General features: G+C 35.5%; 3 protein-coding genes across 5 annotated transcripts; 2 read left to right on the forward strand and 1 right to left on the reverse strand.

The window, feature by feature from the left end:
• Nucleotides 1-1,176: 1,176 nt before the first annotated feature.
• Nucleotides 1,177-4,041, forward strand: LOC123307480. The gene has a single exon (XM_044889810.1). The coding sequence runs from the start codon at nt 1,177-1,179 to the stop codon at nt 4,039-4,041; it is 2,865 nt and encodes a 954-aa protein (XP_044745745.1).
• Nucleotides 4,042-5,140: 1,099 nt separating this feature from the next.
• LOC123312263 (molybdenum cofactor synthesis protein cinnamon-like) lies at nt 5,141-6,158 on the forward strand. Its single transcript, XM_044896603.1, has 2 exons — nt 5,141-5,191; nt 5,802-6,158. The coding sequence occupies exons 1-2, from the start codon at nt 5,156-5,158 to the stop codon at nt 6,021-6,023; spliced, it is 258 nt and encodes an 85-aa protein (XP_044752538.1). The 5' UTR covers nt 5,141-5,155; the 3' UTR covers nt 6,024-6,158.
• Nucleotides 6,159-6,168: 10 nt separating this feature from the next.
• Nucleotides 6,169-19,332, reverse strand: LOC123312244 (juvenile hormone acid O-methyltransferase-like). Of its 3 annotated transcripts, none has more exons than XM_044896583.1 (3): nt 18,965-19,332; nt 9,623-9,903; nt 6,169-6,445 (listed from the first exon to the last, which is right to left on the reverse strand). In XM_044896583.1, the coding sequence occupies exons 1-3, from the start codon at nt 19,321-19,323 to the stop codon at nt 6,261-6,263; spliced, it is 825 nt and encodes a 274-aa protein (XP_044752518.1). In that variant the 5' UTR covers nt 19,324-19,332; the 3' UTR covers nt 6,169-6,260. The 3 variants fall into 3 exon arrangements, with proteins under 3 accessions (XP_044752518.1, XP_044752510.1, XP_044752527.1); XM_044896575.1 differs by having other exon boundaries at nt 18,947-19,332; XM_044896592.1 differs by lacking the exon at nt 18,965-19,332 and adding an exon at nt 11,415-11,460.
• Nucleotides 19,333-24,044: the final 4,712 nt, after the last annotated feature.

Below are 24,044 nucleotides of genomic sequence, written 5' to 3' on the forward strand. Positions count from 1 at the left end.
ATTATTTGTTCTTCTGTTTTGTCTACATATTTATCTGCGATAAGTCCACTGGATGGTAGACCCATAGGTAAACCGTCCTTCATTGAATAGATGGAACCATCAAATATAAAAAAGTTTTGCTCTGTAATTAGTTCACAAAGTTTACAAATGTTGTCTATGTCTGCACTATTTAGATTCATGTCGTTGTCAGAATTAATGTACTCAACCAGATATTCTCTGAGTAAACTAAGTGATTCAACAACTGGGATATTAGTGTACAAATTAACAATGTCAAAAGAAACGAGAGTGTAAGTCTTATTGGGATCTAATTTACCTTAATGTGTTCTATCAACTCTAAAGAGTTCTTTATTGAATAAGTTGAACTATATTTGAGTTTATTAATAAAAAGGTGGTTGATAAATTTAGATATTTTATGACATGGTGAGGAAATTGTAGAAGTTATTGGTCTTATGCTTTTATCAGGTTTATGCAATTTTATCAAACTATATAATCTCGGAAGGAGAGGATTCTTCTCTTTTATAGAATGAATTGTCTCGCCAAGCTTTTGTAGGGTTGGAAGGGTTTTCTTTATGGTGTCATTGACCTTATTACAATACTTCAAAAAAGGATTATTTTTGTTTTTGATTATATCATTGTCATCGAAAAATTTGAGTGTTTTATTAATGTATAGCTCCCTATTTAATAATACCAAACCTGCATTCTTATCTGCTTTGGTTATTATTAGGTTGTTTTCAGCTATTTTCTCCTGTAATTTCTTAATGGTTTTCTGTAAAAGGAAGTTCACTTTAAGTTGTTCGCGGTTGCACACCTCTACCTTTCTATTTCTGAAAAATCCTAGGTTCCTCGCTACATCTTCTGCTATTGAATCATAACAGGGGTTGTTCCTGGTCTGCACTTCGATGTCAATGGCTGTCTTGAAAACATCTAGTGAATGAGGTATTGGCGAGAATTTTTGTCCCAAATTAACGATCTTCATTTCATCTTCGTCTAGGTTTATGTTAGAGAGGTTGGTGAATCTGTCATGGAAAGTATGGATAGATCAGGACTGGATAATCATCAGAGAGAATATCATTATGTGAAAAAGATACGTAGATGACATCTACAGCAAAAAAAACCACAAACCAGCCTCGGAATCTGGACGGAATTTCACGGCGACGAATGAAACGGCATAAGGAAATGATTTTTGGTACATGGAATGTTCAAGGGATAAGGGGAAAATTGGTGGAGGTCGAGAAGGTTATGAAGCAAGGAAAAGTCGACATCGTTGCCTTAACCGAAACGAAGAAGAAAGGAAACGGTATAGAACAAGTTGGAGACTATATTCATGTTTACAGCGGAGTCCCTAAAAGCAATAGAGCAAGCAAAGGAGTATCTTTACTGATTAAAAAAGAACTTAAACACAAACTTACAGATTGGGAAGCTGTAAATGAGAGGATAATCTCAGCAAATTTCAACCTAAAAGGACATAGAACAACTGTCATAGGTGTTTATGCCCCGAACGAAGATGCTACCGTCCTTGAAAAGGATCAGTTTCAAGAACAATTGGAGGATGTACTCGTGAGGGTTGGTAATCAACGTGAAGTGATCTTACTTGGCGACTTCAACGCTCGGACAGGACGAAAGAAAAATGATAAGGTCATTGGAGAATATGGTGAAGAAGTTCTGAATAATAATGGTCAACGACTAATACAGTTCTGCGAACAACAAAGTCTCAAAATTTTAAATGGGTTTTATCCACATAGAGATATTCACAAGTACACTTGGCGCCAACAAACCAGAGGCCTACGATCAATCATCGACTATGTGATAGTAAAACAAAACATCAGATGGAAAGTTCGAGACGTAAGAGCATACCGAGGAGCAGATTGCGGGTCGGATCATTATTTGATAAAAGCACAAGTTTTTATACCGTTCAAAAATGATAGAGAACAGAACGAAGCACAATTGCAGGGAGATAAATTGGAGGAAGTTAGATACAACTTGGACGGATTTTACCACCAGAGCACTAAAACATTGTATCAAAGCCGCCTGGACCAAAAACTGAATGAAAGTTTCTTAGAAGATACTCCGAATGCACTATATGAACACATAGTTAAAACATTACACACTGCGGCCAAAGAAGCACTAGGTGAAAGGAAAAATACCAACTCACACAATGCTCAGCTTACTTGGAATGATGAGATGGAGCAACAAAAACGGATTAAACAGCATGCATATAACAGGATGCTCAACTCTAATGATATTAATGATAATATATCATATAAACGTGAACGAGCGAAGTTCAAACGTATGGTGATCCAGAACAAAGACGAAACATGGGAGAGGAAATGTCAAGAAATAGAGTCCCATATTGGAGGAGCAAGATCGTCCGAATCATGGAAACTAATCAAGGAACTGAGGAGAGAAAGCGCAAACAAGATCAATTTGAACCCAATAAAACTGGAAAGATGGAAAGAATACTTTGAGCAGGAACTGAATGAAGACAGAGAACAATATTTAACACACTCACCAACTAATTACACCATCCAGGGACAGCATATACAAGTCAAAGAGGAAATGGTTTGGAAAGCATTAAAGAGCATGAGAAACAAAAAAGCTGCAGGACCTGAAGGAATCCCAGCAGAGCTGCTGAAAAATGGCACAGAAAAACTGGTGAAGATGTTGCGCCATCTATTCGAGAAGTTTATAAATGGAGCGGCAATACCGGAAGTTTGGAAGGAAGCTTGGATCACACCAATCCATAAAAAAGGAGTGAAGAGTGAGTGCCAAAACTATAGATGCATTTCAGTAACGAGTACCTTCAGTAGAATATATGGGAAAATATTGAGAAAAATAATCGAAGACGAATACGATCCCTATGATATTGAACAACAATCAGGTTTCAGAGCTGGCAGGTCATGTGTAGACAACATCTTCAGCATCAACCAAATAAATGAGAAAAAAACAGCAACAAATCGAGAAGTTCACCTTCTATTTGTAGACCTCACGAGGGCATACGATACAGTTCCGATAAAGAAACTGTGGCAGGTATTAGAAATGTCACCAATCAACAGCACGGCAATCAGTGCAATAAAACAATTATACGGACAATCTTACTCAAGAGTAAAACTGGGAAAATCTCTCTCGCCAACCTTCACAGTTACAAAAGGTCTCAGGCAGGGCTGCTGTTTATCCACCACTCTATTTAAAATATACTTAAATGAAGCTTTGAAGAGATGGAGAAGATCTTGCCATGGAATGGGAATTCAGCTTACAGACGATACAGCACTTTACACACTTCACTTTGCGGATGATCAAGTTGTGATTGCACAAGATAAAGAAGATCTGGAGTTCATGTCAAGAAGACTTTTCGAAGAATACCAAAATTGGGGTCTCACAGTAAATCTAAGAAAAACCAAATATATGTGCGTTGGCGGAGAGAAAGAAAAGTTGATGGTGAATGACGACGTTGAAATAGACGCCTGCGATGAATACATCTATTTAGGGACGAAAATAACAGCAGATGGAAGAACACAAAACGAAATAGAGAGCAGAATAAACAAGGGAAAAACAACCATAAGACACTTAAACTCGATCCTATGGTCCAAAAGCATTTCAGCTGAGAAGAAACGCTATATTTATTCCTCTGTGTTCAAGAGTATCGTCCTATATGGAAGTGAAACATGGCAGTTAACAAAAAGCCTTGAAAAAAGACTTCTAGCTCTTGAAATGGACTTTTGGCGAAGATCAGCCCGAGTATCGCGAATGGATAGGATGAGAAATGAAAGAGTAAGGGAACTTATGAAGGTAGAAAAAACAATAATAGAGGATACTCAGCAGAAGCAGCTCATTTGGTATGGACATGTTGAGAGAATGTCAGATCAAAGAATTCCTAAACTTGCTCTGAAGTGGGTACCGAGGGAAAGGAAGAAGCGAGGAAGGCCAAAGGTTACCTGGATGAGCGGCATACAAAAAGCAATGTCTGAGAGAAATCTGAGACCAGGAGAATGGGAGGATAGAAGAGGCTGGAGACTGGGAACCGGAAGGCGTAGGACGCTATAAAACCGGATATATATATATATATATAGATGACATCTTTTGTGTATGGTCAGGTACTGATCAAGAACTCACAGATTTTTTCGACTTAATAAATTCCAAATTTAAGATCAAATTTTCCTTGGAGAGGTCTTTGTCGAATTCTATCAATTTTCTTGACCTGACTATAACCTTAAGTGTAGACAATGTTTTCTCCTTCAACATATACAGAAAACCCACTCAAACTGATTCGATCATCCCTTACAATTCCTACCACGCACCCCCTGCAAAAAGAGCGGCCTTCACATTTTTGTTCAGGAGACTTCTTAATGTCCCCCTATCTAAAGAAGACTATAAAAAAGAGTTAAAGACCATATATCAGATTGGGAGAAACAACCAATACAAAGATGAATTTTTGGACAACATTTTTAAATCTATAAAAAGAAAACTGACAATTAAAGAAATCTACCCACATATATTAGATAAAGGACATTTTATTTCAACACCTTTCTATGTGAGTTTAAATCACAAATTGTGTACAACTCTAAGAAAATATAATTTTAACATCACTAATAAGCGACATAAAACCCTAGAGAATATGTTGGTTAACTGCAAGACTAAATCTGATAAAGAACAATTTAGCGGAGTTTATAAGATTTCATGCGCAGATTGCGAATCCTTTTATATCGGTATGACAACCCGAAACATGAAGAAAAGATTTAACGAACACCTGAAAAATAGACCTCATTCATCTCTTGGAGAACACCTTATAGAACATAATCATAAAACAGATTTCAACAACCTAGTGATTTTACATGCTGAGAATAATTACTTTAAATGAACCCTTCTTGAACAATATGAAATATTAAAAGAGAAAAACAGTAATCATCTTTTAAACAACACTTTAGATTTCAGTACATCCAAGAATATCTTCAAGCTTATATCCCCTTTCATTTGACCGATTTTGAATTTTCCCGCCATACTTTTGAAGTCTCCTTTTTGACTATGATAATGATAGTTCCATTTTCCGTTTCCTGTACCCCCATACCATAGGTTAATTTGATCCCACGCTGTGCCTTTCCTGATCCTGATCACGATAATATATGGAGAATTTGTTGTTTTACGAAATTTTTCATGATAGATGGTTGATATCTTTCACATTTTACTTCGATTGACGGTACGTTGCACACACCTGCCTTTTCTATAATTACTTTCATAACCTCAATTTGTTACAATGAAGGAAAATTATTGTGTTTGTCTGAAATATTGTTGATTTTCAGCTGGCCTGATGATGGTTTTTGAAAACCGAAATCGATCGCCTACAGAGTAAAATAAAGTTTTTTAACTAGAAATAGTGTGTTTCTCATTCTCAACCACAGAAACGAAACGCTTTAAATTTTAAATACCCATTTTCATTTTTCATTTTTAAGTGGGTACTTAAAATAATTTTTTTGGGAAACGGTTGAAATTGTTATTTCAAAATGTGACGTTTCAAAGATATTTCTTAAAATACACATCATTTTCGTCAGAAGGAGTATTCCCTATTGATATCGATTAAAAATTACGAAAGTTCTCGGAAAAAGGAACTTCAGCAAAATGTGCTGCTATGCAGCCTCTAATCAATGGTTGCCCTATTACCACTGGCTACAACCAATCCTGCAGTTTTTAGAAAAATAGAACACCTCGTTTTGGGCACCTTCGTAGAAAATATGACATATGAAATGTTTTTTTTTTTGTTCTCTTTTGGAGTCCCTTATTGGTGTATATGTTATTTCATGTTCTCACAGGTTCCTCTCGTGACAAACAACGATGAAAGACCTTCTTACCTCAGAGCTCAAGTGAGATTCTCTGATGGGGCCTTCACAGCGACAACAACTGGGAATCAAGTGAGCAGTAGAATAAACAGCTTAGTCAACGCCAACGCTCTCGTTGTTATACCAGGCAATTATAAAAACTACACTCCATTGGAAACGTTCCACACAATCTTAATAGGAGATCTGGCCAATTAAGAACTTTCAGTTTATACTTGAAATTCTTCAGTACTAGCTCGAATATTCGTTAAATGTTCTCGTACTACTTAATTGGTAACTTTTATAGTGATGAAAATTCGATAATCGTGTTATGCATTTAACTTTTCACAGTAATTGATATATGTTTCGTATGATATCGTTTTGTAGACTTTTATTGTTAACAAATTATAGTTTATGAGTTACATATAAAAACTGCTCTCTAATTGCCTTCAATCTTCACAACTTCCTTCCATGTAAAATTGCAATTGGTATATTCATTGAAGCCGGTTGATCCAAGGAGCCTTCGTCCGCTACGTTCAGTCCACTTACATCAGAAAAAATTTTCTGGAAATGTGTCAAATATAACGATCGTTTTTCTACGGGAATTGTTCTGAAGACGGTATCCATTGAGTTGAAAACTTCTGAAAATTGAGGTAAACATAGGTTTTTATATTGAAGCAACAAGTGTTACGATCTAAACCGAACTAACAATCTACCATCATTGAGGTATTAACAGAAATATCATTTTGTCAAGAACGAGTAGTTGCTGACCATGGTTTCGGTCTCATTTGACCTCGTCAGAGCAACACAATTCATACCCAGACCAGAGACGAAAATGGAATGAATTGACGGCCCCTTTATTCGATGTCAGTAGCGAATATGTAGAAATTCAACCTAGCGATATATGACAGGAAACGAGGACCAAATCAATTCACTTTACTAACTCCGAGAGTGAAGATAGCAATTTGTATCCATTTGCTCAAATTGTCCGATTGTAAAAATCGTATATTACGATAATTAACCCATGGTTTCAAACCATGATATTCCAAATATCAGTGAAGTGTTTGCGACAATTTTCTGCCAAGCCTTAACTTCTGAGGACCAAGAAACTTCGAAATTGTTTGGGCCTTTTTTTGTTTTTTTTTGCAATTTTCACTCAGAATAGAGCATGTGACAAAAATTTGTCTCGACTTCTTTTGTAGAAGAGGAAACAGCTTTTTAAATGACATCGAAATGATTCAAACCGAGTGGTTCAGTCACAATCGATCGCCAAAATTAGGTGTTTTTTTAACCTCAGCTTAAAAGAAGAAAAAAGTGACTTATGACTTATTATTTGTATTCTACGATATACAGCGTTTTTCAGTTAGAGGTTTCGTAAATGCACCTTACTCCCATGGTCTATAGATCTCTGACGCATTATTTCTGACAGACAGAGCGTGTTGAAATTCAAAAAAATTGTTTTTCGAAAATATTTTTGAAACCATACACATTTTATTTGAGTTTTGGTAGGTTATGAGTGGGCATTAAAGCACATTTTTTCAATTCGAAATTATTTTTTAATCTCACCAGTGTCTCTCTCTCTTAGATGAAAGTGCATTTCATTCTGTATCTCAGAAAGAATTTATCGCAGGTAAAAAACGCAAGACAACATTCGCACTGTGAATTATCCGGTTATTATGAAAATAATTTTGAATTCGAAAAAAGCATCGGTGTACCAGATTCTTCACTAAATTTATTTGGACAGAAGTCTGTACGGACGCCACTAAAAGAATTTGCTTTAATGCGTACTCATAACCTACCACAACTAAAAAAAACGGGTACGTTCAAAAAATATTTTCGTAAAACCAATATTTTTAAACCTGTATCTCAGGAACAATGCGTCAGAGATAAGATGTCCCAAATACTGGTGTGTGCACTTGTCACTTTTTGCAAGCATCAACATTTCAGCAAATCGGGGATATGGGATCAGTTTCGTGGCGGCGCCACCATGTCATTTGCTTCGTTCTATCCTTGTTCTGCTAAAGGAAGTCCAATGATACTCTCTCGTTTTATTTTGTTTTGCATTGATATCGAATATCGATCAAGGAGTTCAAAATGTGAACGGGCCCAATTTGTCAGCTGTTAAGGAATATTTGTGATTTACAGTTTAATTTTCGTTGTGAAAACAAATTTGTCCATATTTCAACACTATCGAATAAGGATTCGAAGAAGTATTTACTATTCATTTTCAACATAATTTCCGTTTGACAAAATGAATTCATGAAAGGGGTAATTCAATATGATTTTAATAAAACACAGTTGATTGGTCAAATATCCAATATATTCAGTTTCCTTTTTTTTCAGGGAATTTTCACTATAATCTACTCAGGGAGAATATTTGAAGAACAGACTCTTATAGATTTATTTATTTCTGATTCTCAACACATGCTCACAATTCACATTACATATTTCCAATACAGTTTCTCTGAAATATTGAATATTGCTGAAGTTGCCAGCAAACTTAGCTATATCCGACCCGAATGTTCGTTCATCTGATTTGGTTCTGCCTCAAATTCCAACAACACCGAATTCTTAGCTGTAGTTCTTGATTGTCCAAACAGAAAACTGAACTTACTGAACGACATGTTGAATAAATTAATGTTCTACACCTCTTTCTCGAAACTAATACATTTTCACACACCAATTATCGCTTATAAATACAACATATTCGTAAGTCGTAGGAAAGTATTCAAATTATTTTCAAATATCAATTGACGATGCTCTGTCAAATTCTAAACAGCGCTACCTACAGTGGGAAAAACGAAACTGATCCCATATTCCCACGAAATTAAAAACAAAATCGAATCAGTGAATACACCAGAGCTTTAGACATCTTAATCAGAGTTGTATCATAAAATCACCTGAAGAATAAGATCCCGAGTTTACGGAACCTTTTATTTTACAGACCGAGACACTGGCTGTTTACGTTTTTTACACCAACTGAAGGCGTGAAAAAAATAATATTTGATTTCTTGAGCTTTTGACATCTTATTTTCTTTTTTCCTTTTCCTAGCTTACTTTTTTTATCGATTCTGAACTAGAATCGGCTGATGTAGAATTGCCAAAGCTGAAAAAATGTTTTTCTACGAGCGTGCGCTTTCAACCCTTTTCCCGCACGCATTTCATGTCGCAAAGAGTCACTTTCCAGTTCGGGAAAAATGCCTGCTAATTATTTCACGCACGCATATTCGCCAACGTTGAGCTAACCATGGTAAAGACATGCAGCGTTATATCATTGCATATGAATGCTTCGTGAAATGGATATACATATGTATTTCGAGTCCTTGTAAAAAAAATATTGTTCGGAAAGTGTCTGTCCTGCATTCAACTGCTTGCCCGAACACGGCAACGGCAGTTTCGTGCGAGAAAAAATCACTTTCCGCACTTGTTAGGAAAATAAGTTTTATTTGTCGATAGAAACAGATGATTGGCGTGACAAGCCAATTCCTCCTTCTTTTGAACTACGTAGGAACAAATTACAAAATTTTGGCGATCGATTGTGGCTGAACCACTTTCAGAACATCTGAAGAAAAACATTACGAAAAAACAGAAGAAGTGCGAAAATTCAGAGGATTTTTGGTCTCCCAATGTTAAGCCTTGGCAGAAAATTGTCGCAAACTTCACTTTTCCCATAATTTGAATGCTCTCGTCTTTTAAAAGCCACCAGCTTGTTAGCAATTTTCACCAAGCACGGCTTTTTTCGACGTAATTTGCCTAGGCTATCAATCAATATACAAAATAACATAAGCTGGAGAATAATATTTTCCGCAGAGACTCACCTAAGAAATTACGTCTGTTCGATTCGAACCTCAAATTGTGATGAAACTCCTTGTTAACGAGTTGTAAGTTAACGTCTTCGAATAATGAATTTACTTCTGAATCTGGATCATCACTGGAAAAATGAGGCACAAAGTCTTTAAAATTCTCCGTATACGGTTTCCAGATCTCACATCTGTTCATCTCTGCGTAGGTGCTGTACAAGGGATTTTTCTTGGAAATAAACACCAGCAGGATATCGCTGTTGGTTTTCAGCATTCTTCTGCAATTCATCAAGCCTCTCCTGAAAAAAAAAGGAATGAGTGCAGCTTTCTGTTAGGAAATTTTCAGAATTTATACAGCATAATTTCTTCTTTAAACTCTCTCAAACTCATACGGAGAATTACGAAGAATATTTTCAAGAAATACAATTGAAATTTTTTTTGTCCTAGAATTCTTTTTAAGATTTTTCTATTCATTATGCTCAAAAATAACCATAGTGCTTAATAAGTTTGCTCTTGTAGTAGTTATGATAATAATACATTTTGTAAGCTTCTTTGTGAAAAAAAAATTATTTAACTATTCTTTTATTTTTAAATATCGCAATGAAATGAAGAGGTTGTAACTGACACATATCTATCAGGTCTAACCTATGTGGTTGGCAACCAAAGTGATTTTCCAGATAATATAAATATTATTCTGATGTATTTTGTCATATGCAGGATGGTACAATGATAACTCAACACCTCGATTTTCCGACTTTGAAATGAAATTGTGGAAAATCGCTCGGAACTGTCAATTTTCTGATTCGGGGGGGAACAACTTTTCTGCTTTTTTCATACCCGTTACTTCAACCCCCTAATGGTGGTGAGCACAACCCCTGATTTTGAAGAGGGATGACCATGTTTTTGATTTACCTTAGTTTATCGTGAATATTTAAGAACTTTACAACTGTGTTAAAGCGATTGTGAATTTGTAGTAGAATTAAAATGGTGTATTCCGTAGAAGAAAAGGAGGAAATGATATAATTATTTTTTAGAAATGACGACTCTACGCGAACAACAGCGTTTTTATTTAACGAATGACATCCTGCAAAAAAATGTATCCGCTGTAAGCACAAAGTAAGCGTTGTTCAACTGGTTGCCAAATTTGACGCTACTGGTTCAGTCGAAAACAAAAAGAGGGTGTATGAAAGAGACGAAATGAGGGACGGGGCTGTCTTAGGTGATGTAGCAATGGATCCGATCTTCATTATTAGGAAATAGGGAATACTCCTTCTGACGAAAATGATGTATTTTTCATGAAATATCTTTGAAACGTCACATTTTGAAATAACCATTTCAACCGTTTCCCAAAAAAAAATTATTTTAAGCACTTAAAAATGAAAAATAAGAATGGGTATTTAAAATTTAAAGCGTTTCATGTGGATTGTACAAGTTGGCAACATGGACTGAAATTTGCGTTGATAATAAAGGACAACAAATACAGTATCTTGATGAGATAGACAAAGATGGATGTCTATGAAGTCTGCGACGAGCGAGGAAGGTCGTAAAATTTTATGGGATTTTTATGGCCGGTTGCAGTTGAAGCTCGCCAGTAAGTAGGCGCCTGTAGATCAACAGCTGTTATTTTATAAACAAGCTGATCGGACATTGTTCTTTTCGTTGTCTTGTATGCGTTGTTGCCAAATCGTAAACTCCGCACAAAGCGATTTAAATTTTAAAACCCCATATTTGAAGGATCATTTTGAATAGTTTCCGCGGTGAATTTGAAAAAATCATGAATGAAACTCATAATTATTCAGTTTAAACTTGCATATGCAGTGATAATCCAAATTGAGGAGAATTCCTCATTATACCACTCCGATATGTATCTGGTGTTTCACGCACAACAATCATGAGAATCCTTAAACAACATAAATTCCTTCCTTATAAGATACGATTTGTTCAGGAACTGAATGAGGATGATTGCCGACTCTAATTCTGTGAAGTGGTCAGTGAAATGATTAACAGTAATCAGAACTACATGTTCGATATCTGTATTTCGGACGAGTGTTTATTTTACTTGAGGTGCATACTACTGCATACTCAGCTTCAATGTTAAATGTTTGGGCGCGTATTTATAGAAATCACATAATCGGCCCTTTTTTATACCCGGTAATCTCACTGGCCAAATTTATTCAGATCTTTTGGAGAATGCTATTCATACAGGCAAGTGCAAGTATTGGAGAATGTGTAGAAGACCATCAAACGATGGACGGTGCGTCAGTTCTGCAAATTTTCCTCACGCCTGAATTGGAAGAATGGGTCATATTGTGTGGCCACCCATATAACCTCATCTAGCACCACTCCATTCCTCTCCACCAGACTTTTTCCTCGGGGTCACCTGAAATCCAAGATTTACGCTACCTAGCCTGAGTCAGAGGTTGCTTTGTGAACTCACTATGAAAGCTGTCAAATTATACTACTAATCTTGAGCAATGTATGTGATCGTGAAAGTGAATGATCCCCAGTTCCAGCATTTATGAGTACTAAACTAATCACAAAAGTAAGTAGGTACCTATTCACTATTTCGTTATCGATAGAAATTTGGAAGTGAAATTTAAGGATCAGATAGTACTCGATATGATCTTCAACATGAAGTATCGCAACACTCCTCATTCCTATTCATAATCAAGGCAGCTGCTTTGATGGCGCCATACCTTGAGAAAAGTCAAGGTCTTATCAGTTATTGCGATTCTCATGAAAATAATGTTGAAAACATCTTTCACACTTTTTGGAATATTTTTGCTGAGGAGGATTTTGTTAAACAATTTTTATAATTTTCAATTTTTTCATTCTTTATTATTATCACACTGTATGCTGGTTGGACCTGAATGTACACAAAATATTTGTTAATTGGACAAAGCGAATTCACCAAAACTTAAGATTTTCAAATTATTACTTTTATTACCTATTCATAGTTTCGGTCAATTCTACTTAGAAAAAGAGTAGGGGTTACCTAAATAAACCCTATACCTAAAATGGAAACTTTTAGAATTATCAAAGGAAAACTTGAAATAATAGTCCGAGAGCTGGCAGCAAAAACAACTACCTCATAAGTAACCAAAGGTTTGGTTTGGCACTTTAGTTCAACTTTATTACGAAAACTTGAAACCGCCCGTCTGCCGGGCGTGAGTGGTCGCCTTATGGGATAAAAAAAAATTGAAAAGATGAGAAAAAATCGATTGGAACTTTCTAATAGTTACCAAGATGAATGTTGTGTCAAAATGGTGTAGGATCTTAACTGAATTGAAATCGTAAGTAAGCGTCTGCCAACAGGGGTGGTCGCTATTTTGAAACAGACGCTGTCAAATACAGGGTGGTCCAGATCGTAACCAAGAAATTTTAACCACGTATTCTACATCAAAAATAAGCCCTAGTTTGTCATATAAACATATGTCGAGAAATGTTTCCTCTCCGAGATACGGGGTGTTAAAATTATAGAAAAAAAAATGTTTTTTATTAATAACTTTCCCACTGCTTGAAATATTTTTATGGAATTTGACACATAGGTTTTGAGCGTCAAGAAGCACTTTTTGCATAATATCATTTCTTTTCTATTCTATCAGTGGCGTCCGTACTGCAGCGAGACTGTATATTTTCAGATAAAAAAATGATACGCCACTGGTTTTTCCGACAATAAAAATTACTTTTTAAATCCTTATTTAATTTGGAGCAAATTCGGTTTCTTGACTTTTTGCTTTGCGAGGTACCGTTTCCGGTTAAAAAAATGAAACACATTCTCATGCATAAAGAAATCGCCAAAATTTGATATGGTAGGTACATAATAATAATAAGACTATTTTTGTGAACGAAACGTGTAACTTAAAAAAATAAGCATTAACAACCACAGTCAAAACGAATTTAAAGAAGATGTTCGAAGTATGACCCATTTTGCTGAACACATAATTCACATCGTCTAATAGATCCGACAGCAGCAGCTAAATTTCGATTTCTTAATTCGTCGCAAGCATTTTGAATACGGCCAATAAGTTTTTCCCTTGAGTTCACAGGAGTCATATATACGATTTCTTTCAAAAAACCCCATACGAAGTAGTCCCCAAAGGGGTAATTTCGGGGCTCCGTGGAGGCCAACTGACTGGCCCATTACGTCCGATCCATTTTTCTGGAAAATTATTATCCAACCAGTTCCTCACATTTCTATGAAAGTGGGCTGGACAACCGTCAAGTTGAAACCAAGCCGCTAATCTTGATTCTACTGGAATATTTTCCCACATATTTGCATGCTCTGCCATTAGAAATTGTAAAAAATTTCCACTATTAACTCGTTCTGGTAAGAAATAGGGTCCAAATAGGTGATTATTATAAACTCCAAGCCAAACATTAACACTAAATTCTACTTGGAAATTTCTTGATCGAATGGGATATGGATTTTCGTGGGCCCATACATGCTGGTTATGAAAGTTTACCACGCCCCGACGACTAAAACACGATTCATCAGTCCATAATATGGTATTTAAAAAGTCTCTATTCTGCTCAATTGAACGAAGAATCCATTGGCAAAAAAATAACCTTCGCTGTTCATCACCTTCTCGTAAAGCTTGGACGGGTTGCAAGAATTTTTGACTTAGAAAATCGAATTGTTCGAGCTGCTATTCGACTGCTTGTTGTTGGATTCCTATCAAATTCACGAAGTATCCTCCATGGCACACTTTGCTTTCCACAATAAAGAAATTACAGTCTTTTATGGTTATGCTTGTATTGAAACGAGTAATTGGAAACCTAAACTGTCATTTGAGTTTTTTAATCAAATGAATCTACCCTAAAAATAGGAGTTGGGTGTGTGATGAATTTATCTAATCTTAGAAAATTGCTACAAAACCGTAGTAAGCTTTGTAAAAGTAAAAGTAAAGTAAAAGTAAAATTTGATATAGCAATAGCTATATCAAATTTTTGCGATTTCTTCATGCATGAGAATGTGTTTTATTTTTTTAACCGGAAACGGTACCTCGTAAAGCAAAAAGTCAAGAGACTGAATTTGCTCCAAATTAAATAAGGATTTAAAAAGTAATTTTTATTGTCGGAAAAACCAGTGGCGTATCATTTTTAATCTGAAAATATACAGTCTCGCTGCAGTACGGACGCCACTGACCTATGTGTCAAATTTCATAAAAATATTTCAAGCACTGGGAGAGTTATTAATAAAAAACATTTTTTTTTCCATAATTTTAACACCCCGTATCTCGTAGAGGAAACATTTCTCGACATATGTTTATATGACAAACTAGGGCTTATTTTTGATGTAGAATACGTGGTTAAAATTTCTTGGTTACGATCTGGACCACCCTGTATTTGACAGCGTCTGTTTCAAAATAGCGACCACCCCTGTTGGCAGACGCTTACTTACGATTTCAATTCAGTTAAGATCCTACACCATTTTGACACAACATTCATCTTGGTAACTATTAGAAAGTTCCAATCGATTTTTTCTCATCTTTTCAATTTTTTTTATCCCATAAGGTGACCACTCACGCCCGGCAGACGGGCGGTTTCAAGTTTTCGTAATAAAATTGAACCAAAGTGCCAAACCAAACCTTTGGTAACTTATGAGGTAGTTGTTTTTGCTGCCAGCTCTCGGTCTATAAAGGAAAAGGGCCATTTCGAATTGCTTGATTATTGTGTGACTTCCGGTACTTGACTTTTCATGAATTGCTGATGAATTCTCAACAATTTCAGCAAACAGTTCATTAGAAACAATGCACGAAATGTCAAAATGATTCGTCGGACATACAATTCAATTTTTTCCTGTGGTCATAGAATAATCAAGCAATTCGAACTTCGAACTGACTTTTTTCCTTTATTTCAAGATTTCAAATCTGCCAGTTTCCATTTTAGATATACTGTTTATTCGCAAACTGTCCTTCTTTTTTACGTAGAATTGACTAAAACAATATAAAATAAAGGTTGTAATTTGAAAATCCTGAGTTTTGTCCAACTTGATGGTCTTCTCATAAACACCCTGAACATTTTAGGTCCAGAGGGCAAACAGGGTCATACTACATACTACATAATACACAAAAGAATAATTGGAGAACGCTCATAAGTTATTTAGGTTTTCACCAAAGGTTTGGCATATTTAGATACTGTTGCCATCAAATCAGGCTATAGGGTTTATTTATCTTCATCTCTTCTTTAACATAGACTCGACTGAAACAATAAAAAATATATGTTTTAATTGGAAGAAGGGAAAATTTATTTTCAACATTTTTTTCATGAGAATCCGTATAACTCATGAACCGTTGAGTTTTTACTCAGGGTGTGGTATACTGTTACAATTTCTATCCAATCAGATATACTCCGGGTGTGCCATTTAAAACGAGGATGTAGCAGGTTGTTTCCGGTGATAAAACAAAAGCCGCAATGAGTAGACTTTATCCACTCATAGGCAGAAGAAGTCATATGAATAAGAACATCAAGTTGACGATGATTATAACTATCGCGCGACCTCAACTCACATATGGATCGGCGGCATGGGGCTTCGCAGCCAAGACCCAATCAAGAGAAAACAGGCCACTGAGAATAAACTCCTTAGAATGGCGATGGATGTACCCTGGTTTGTTAGGAACAAAAAAATCTACAAGGACTTGAAATGGGAACCAGTTACAGAATTCATGAAGAGAAAGGCGGAAAGGATATTCGACAAAGCCAAACAACATCCAAATGAGGAACTACGAAGATTAGTCGACTACGATCCAACAGAAGAAGCTAGAAGGTCAAGAACCTACCACCGAAGACCGAGAGATCAGTTAAGGATTTAAATGTAACCGAAGAAGAGCTTAACCTATAAAAAGTATAGGCAGCATACAACTATTAACACGACTATGATCGTGTGAGAGTCCAGAAACCATAAGAGTCAACTGGTTAATAGTGAAAATGCCCGGAACCTATGAAGAACCAGTTAATGGTTTTTAGTGGGTCTCGAGCTCAAGAGAGTGAGAATCCCCACACTGTTCCCCCTCAGGAGAGAGTTTGTTCGTCTGTCTTGCTGATTTTCCCCCTGCTACATCAAAAAAAAAATGTTTCCGGTTTAACCGGAAATTGCAGAGGTCTGAAAATATTTTAGGGAGAAAGTTCATTTTTCAGCACATAATTATGACTAGTCCTCCATGAAGTTTTAATAATAATCGCGGTGAATTATACTGCATTTTTCATAGCAGAACTGTCACTGAAATTAACTTACCTAATTCTGGAAAACTTTTATATATGGATTTGTGGTTTTTTTGTTCAAACTTACACCTGTTTTGAATTGCAGTGCATTGAGAGGAATTATCAATTAGTAATTTCAAGATGTCATCCTCATGGATAACTACCATTTCCGAAACTCAAAACTGCATATTCCAGCCAGGAAAGATTAATCGCACTTTTTAAATAACGTCATGTGGACTCCCCGAATGTGTACCGTTACCTTACTGAAGGACTTTTTTTTGGTAATCCCGATCCCGAGTTGTAACTGTTGTGCCAGAGTTCTTATTTCTACAATGGATTTGATCGATAAGCGGTTCGTTTGTTCCTCGAATAATTGAAGAACAGAAGAATCATCACTCATCCTTTACCACAACCAGCAGAAGTTAGATTTCTTCTATTTATATATAAATTTGTTAATTTGCAATTACTTGAACTTGTAGAATAATATTTGTGATACTTGCTGAGCTAATGACCTAATGACTCTGAGTTGAACGAACAAATCGAATTTTTAGATCATTTGTGTTATCTTGACGAGGTGGAGATGAATCATTCGGAAGTTAATTCACAATTCACACACTTGAACTTATTTATTGTTTGCTCCTTACGAATTCGATGCGAAATCTCGATAGAAATCTTCGAGCACTTGATATGAAAACTTTTAACGCACAATCTACAACCGTCATACCTTTCAATTGTATAAACACATTAAGAGCAACTTGAACCTTGCATGTTTACTGCAAGGAATCCGTTGACAGGAAAAAGCAAATTCCAACTAATGACAAGGAAACTATCAAACTTATGACTGTGGGTAAAAAATTTCGAAATACCTCAACAATAATTTGATAAAAAAATTTCAAAGGGGCGCTTCAATCGTTCTGCCAGATCTGCAGTTTCATATGTAACTATTCATTTACGTACCTACTCAGAAATTGCTAGTAGCTCAAATGGAAACAAACATTCAAGGGCAAGTACTAGGTACAGTCGATTCGAGATCAAGACATTGGTTGCTTTTCGGATGCTACCCCAAATGCCCAAATACGAGAATGTGTCACATCTTTGAACCTGAATTACGTCGTTCTCAACGAGTCAGTTGAGAAGTAGAAATTACCACGTGAGAGGTAATATTAGGAATACTGAATAATTTTCAGTTATTCCTGAATTTCAGCGATATTTTGGCATATATCGCTATGAAAATCCTTGCAATATACAGGGTGATTCATAACTATTGGGACATAGGCTAAGGGCAGATTGTTTGGACTAAAATATGGCGATAGGACCAAATATACCTCAATAAAATATTGCTGTGGAGAAAGATAGAGGGCGTTAAAGTTGAATAATATTTTCGAAAGTCCCTCAAAAGAAATAGAAAAGGCATAGAAGTCGGAGGATGCCACGTAGAACATTTAATTTAAGTTTATTCTTTTTATGTTACATTGTTTTTAATTATGCTTTATCGTCGAAATAAATAAATAAAATGAGTAAATCGTCACTTCAAATCCCCTTCCGATGCTCTGAACTGTTCAACTGTGTTTTTCTTGAAAACGGATGAAAAAATATACAGTGAAATTATTAGCAAAGAAAGAAAAAAAAATTTCAACTTTAACGCCCTCTATCTTTTTCCACAGCAATATTTTATTGAGGTTTATTTGGTCCTATCGCCATATTTTGGTCCAAACAGTCTGCTCTTAGCCTATGTCCCAATAGTTATGAATCACCCTGTATAAATAATTGAATCGCCGATGTCACCCCGTCATTATTTTTATCAGAATATGTCGAAAAATGATTGTGAAAACAAGTTTTATTGACACTAAAGTTCAAGTGTTTTTTCTCATGAAAAAACAACTAAATTGGAAAAAAAGAGACGGGGTGATATCACGACCTCCTTTAGTTTCAATTAAAAAAAAAAATCAAGATCAAGAAATATAAGAAATTGAAAGCGTAAATTAGGAACTAGTGAATGCCGTTTTTGAATGGAGATTCTTGAGGTATTACCTCCCCATAAGGCAATATGTTGAAAAATGAGGGAGGAATGATTGTTTGAAATATATATAACATATCTCTCAGAAATTTTAGACGACGAATTCAATTATTTTCTCTCACCTAATATTTGTGACATACATGAAGCAAAAGGACGAAAATATTGCGTCGAATCTATTCTCCAAAGCTTCAGAAAGTTCATTGGTGGCAATATCCATTTGTAGAAACGAAATATTCTTTTCTTTGTTGATTTTCTCACAATATTTTATCATACATTCGTCTATATCTGTAGCAATAATTTCATTGCAGTTTTTCGGTAACAGTGGATGCAGAATATCAAACAAAATACTTCCACTACCACAACCGATATCCATCACACTCAACGAACCATTTTTAGGAATATTAAGTTTATTGAAATATGTTTTGTAAATTTTCTCGATGCAACTCAAATGATAGATAGCAAACTTGGAGTATTTCAGTACATGCGTTGCCATCTTCATAAATAAACTGAAATATGGAACGTGTTCCCCCAATTTATCTTCGGATGATAATAGACAAAATTCATTCGATTTCAAGATAATAGATAGACATAGTTATTTATGAATATGTATACAGTATAAATATTATTCATTTCTGAAGATGATCTGATAGTATAGTATATCCAAATCCAAGAGGCCAGGCATAAACATTGCAGCATGAAGTGATCACGCGTCAAGAATGTGATAACGCAGAGGTGTACTAATAAATTTTATTCCGAGAGCGTTACATTTTAAAACTTTTTAAGTGTTCCGCCGTATTATATTTTTATCGAAATCTGATAAGGACTCCCATTTGGTGGTCCGATTTTGATTTGTTGCCGGCTGTGATAGAACACCGGAATTTATGTATTCGGAAATAATTCTCCTGACATTTCGCCTCCAATGCCAAGTCTCTCAGCAACTCGGAGTTCTACGTCCTTTAAACACATTCCTGCATTTTGAATAATCTCAATTTTATAAGTATTCAAAATCATTTCTATTATCTTGGCACTGAAGTGTCGTTTCAGACGTCTCTTTTTTGGAGGACTTAAGTCAACACGCGATTCCTCAGCAGTATCAGTACTTGACATTATTTTAAATGCTTGTAACTTGAATAACTTGCTACAACTATAAACCAATATACGAAAGAAAAGCAATGAATGACCTCTGCAGTTCTGCACAACAATTCGCATACAATCAATGAATCAAACGTAATGCGGTTCTGCATTACTCCCACCTGCAAACATGGCGTTCCTGAAGCTTTGACCAATAAGAGGAGTATCTCAAATAAGATCACGCGTTTGTCAGTTTGTTTACGCTGGCCTCTCGGATTTGGATAGACTATAGTAGTATTAATACTGATAGTTTCATTTCCCAATGAGCTATTTTGCTCATTAATCAAAAATCATTTATCAATAATTTCGATTTCTTTTGAACACGCAATCCAAGCATTCGTTTTCATATTATACAGGGTTGGTACTAATAGTCAAAGATCCCAGAGCGACCAGATATAACTTATTTTCACACAGATGAAACTTTAGGAACTCAGTAGAGTTTCATGTGCTTTGAATACCTGCGAACTTGTGGAGCTTGCCTAGTGACACCTAGGCAGATATCAGGTGGCAAAGGTAACTAAAAATAAGTGTTACTTAACCTATTTTCACATGGCTGATTTTTATAAATGTTTTAAAGAATATTTTTTTACAGTTATATTATAAGTGACAGACACTTTCCATGGGCATAAACTCTTGCTAGACGTTTTGGAGCTGCACATAAACTAAATGACCACTACTTATTTTCTCTCGATCCTATGATACAGGCATCCTTAACTCCTATTTTCCAAAAAAAAAATTTGGAATAACCAAAATTTCGATTACCGGAAATCACTTTGGTCCACATTATTTCGGATGATCTAATCGAGACTGTATTGTAGTGCAATCGATTGCTGCAAAACCGGGCATCATCTTCGAAAATATAAAAGAATTATTCTTTTAATAAGAGGCATGGCTGTCCCTTAACTATTTGAATTCGAAAGAAAATACTACCCCATTGCATCTGAATTAACAAGGGACTATGAATGCAGTCAGTTAGTTTATTGTGTATAAGTTTATGCTGTGTATGTGCAAGAGTTGATACTCTTAGGTACGTGTACTTGTATGTGCCATGTGCGAGCAATGTATAGTGTACACTAAGGCCTGCCGCAGACATGCAATTTTTAGTTTTGCAACTGTTTAGTTGCAGAAGTGAGTACAATGCATTTATATGGGGCCGCGCAGACATGCAACTGAAAAGTTGCAGCGATTGCCTATGTGTGCGTCCTCGAACCGCTTGCAATCAAACTGTTGCGCAACTGAATAGTTGCATGTCTGCGGCAGGCCTAAAGAGACTCCAAACAGATTGTGAACGAGTTACCACATCAGTCTCACTCACTCTGAAACGCATGCATAGTGCTCCCGGCTAAATAATTTTCATGTTTAGGGGATGTTTGGTCACTACTATTCGTCTGAATGATGAAATATAACTTTTTTATAGTTACTTCAATGACATATTTCAATATCAGACATGTGAAAATAAATAAAGTTCATTTATTTTTTGTGCAACTTCAAAGTGTCTGGCAAGAGTTTTGGCCCATGGAATGTGTCTGTCACTTATAATATAACTTCAGAATAATATTTTTTGAAACATCAGCCATGTGAAAATAAGTTAAGTAACACTTATTTTTAGTCACGTTTACCACCTGGTATCTGCCCAGGTGTCACTAGGCAAGCTCCACAAGTTCGCAGGTATTCAAAGCACATGAGACTCTACTGAGATCCTAAAGTTTCATCTGTGTGGAAATAAATTATGTCTGGTCGCTCTGGGATCTTACTCTATGAGTTTGGAATAGAATTAATATTTCTTCAACCACTACCTCAAAATGCTCACGGAAAAGCACCCTTATAGTACTTTCTTTAGGGGCATTTGAAGGAGAAGGTACGAAGGCCTAAAAGGGCCACATAATATTTCAAAAATATTTTTCCTTAAATTCCGACTTTGAAGTCGGAGTAAAATATCTCAATATATACTCAAGGAGACTAAGCACAAAAGCTAAACCATAAAAAGAACATTTCTTCAAACCGATAAATTGGCAACAAATTATGAATTAATATCATGTTTTTTCTTCTTCTATCATTAAATAATTTGTGTGCATCCCACATGTTGTTTCAGCCAGTTTTACTAACGATGCTCCGTTCTCCACTTTCTGAGCAATTTTTCATTTGGACTCATAACAATGGTCTATTCTTACATACTGAATCTGATTAGACAATACATATATTCCGTATTTGATTTCATCATATCAATAAATTTTTAATGGTGAGCTAATATTTCCTATTTGAACTATATAGGATGACTGAGTATTTTCCATTCAACTACTGAACTTCTTTCAAGATATGTCAGTGAGCTATATATATAGAGACCAAAAATACTTCATATATTAGTTTAGGTTATATATATATGCATATTTGGGGGCAATATTGAACATAGACCTGCTGATTTTTTTATAGAACATTTATGATAAAATACAGTTGTAGAAAATTAATGATAATCTAGGATTGGGATGGTTATTTTGGTTTATATTCATATCAGTCAGTGGTATCTGTCTACACTAATCTGATTAATGATAAACTTCCGTGTCGTCAGAAATTTTCATTTACTAAGTCTTTCTAGAGAGTACATATTATGCATCTCAATGGGAACTGATAATATCACGAGATAATTCAACAAGGAGAAGCATGTATTGATGGAAGATTATTTTGTAAACAACCTAGCCTTTGGGAATTATTGAATATTAAAGTGATACATTGATTTTTCAACACATCACTCAAAAGTCCGAAAGTACTATTTTGAAATTTAAAAATCACTGAATGTATCGAGAAAAACTGATTTGCTTTCACTAGTACTTGATCATCAGGGGAACTTTTGTTTAGGTATAATATCTGCTTATTTATTTCCTGCTTTGAAAATTCATCTTTACCGTCTGTCTTTCCTATAAATGATGTTTATGTTTAAGTTTGTTTCGTTTCCACTAGTACGTTTCTGGCGAATAATCCTATAGCACGTTTTTTTTTCATTTAGCCAATATGCCTTGAGAATTGGAAATCAAAAACTTTTCATATCTCACTATATTGATGTTGGTGCACTTCAAACTTGTTCTCGTGCACGCTACCTGATATTATTTCAATAAATTGGATTTCTGAGAATTGTATTAGCCCCTACTTTTTTACTGATATATTATTCTAGTGAACAATTTATAGTTCGCTCTCGAATCCAATTGTTGGAGAAATCGCTAGCCCAACGCTCAACTATCAAAATCCTCATTTCAAATAACGCAATCTGGCAATGCTGATTGAGTTCACAATGAAAGTTCAACAACACGATATTTTTTTTTTATTTTCTTATCGAGTTAAATCCACTTCATTTATGTTTTGTTTGGAAAAGCGATAAATTTGAACTTGATTCCGGAGTACAAATAAGAGATTGGAACATTCCTTTTTCATCTCTTTTTTATAGAATATTATAGATCATAGATCTATCAAGAAATTTCGTTATAGTGAAATGTAAGCATTTAATCACATCAAGTTTTATTAGAGGATTTTCAATTATCAATGATTCAATAGAACATAAAAGGTCCTTTTTAAATAACACTTGAATGCTTTCATTTCACTATTAGGACTTTTTGTATATTTGAGAGATCTATATAATATAATTGGAACGCGAGAACGGTACGCAAGTTCCTGGAAAATGCGGAAAAACATGCAAAGAACAGGACGTGCGGGGAGATCAGGGACCCCACGGACACCGAGAAGACGAGGAGGAGACAGGACCTGATCGACATCAGTAAACCGAGAAGCATCCCGGACCCGACCACAACCATGAACCGCAAACTCGGAAAGGGCTCCAACAGATCTTAATCCTTTTGATATCTCGGATAAGTGGATTTTCCTCTGGAGTCTTGTGTGAAAGCCACAAGGCTGACTCCGTTGAACTCAAAATAATATAGTTTATTCTGAAAATCTACAGGATAAACATCTTTCACAGAGGCGTGAGCTTGTACCTACGTGACAATTATTTCAATCGAAATAATTTACAGTATCCTCAATAATGCTAATTGGAAAATTTTCTCAGAGTCATTTATATTATTCTAAACTTGGCTGCTCCATCTA

The sequence above is a fragment of the Coccinella septempunctata genome, chromosome 1 (assembly GCF_907165205.1).
Source record: "Coccinella septempunctata chromosome 1, icCocSept1.1, whole genome shotgun sequence".
In the NCBI taxonomy this organism is placed as follows: Eukaryota; Metazoa; Arthropoda; class Insecta; order Coleoptera; family Coccinellidae; genus Coccinella; species Coccinella septempunctata.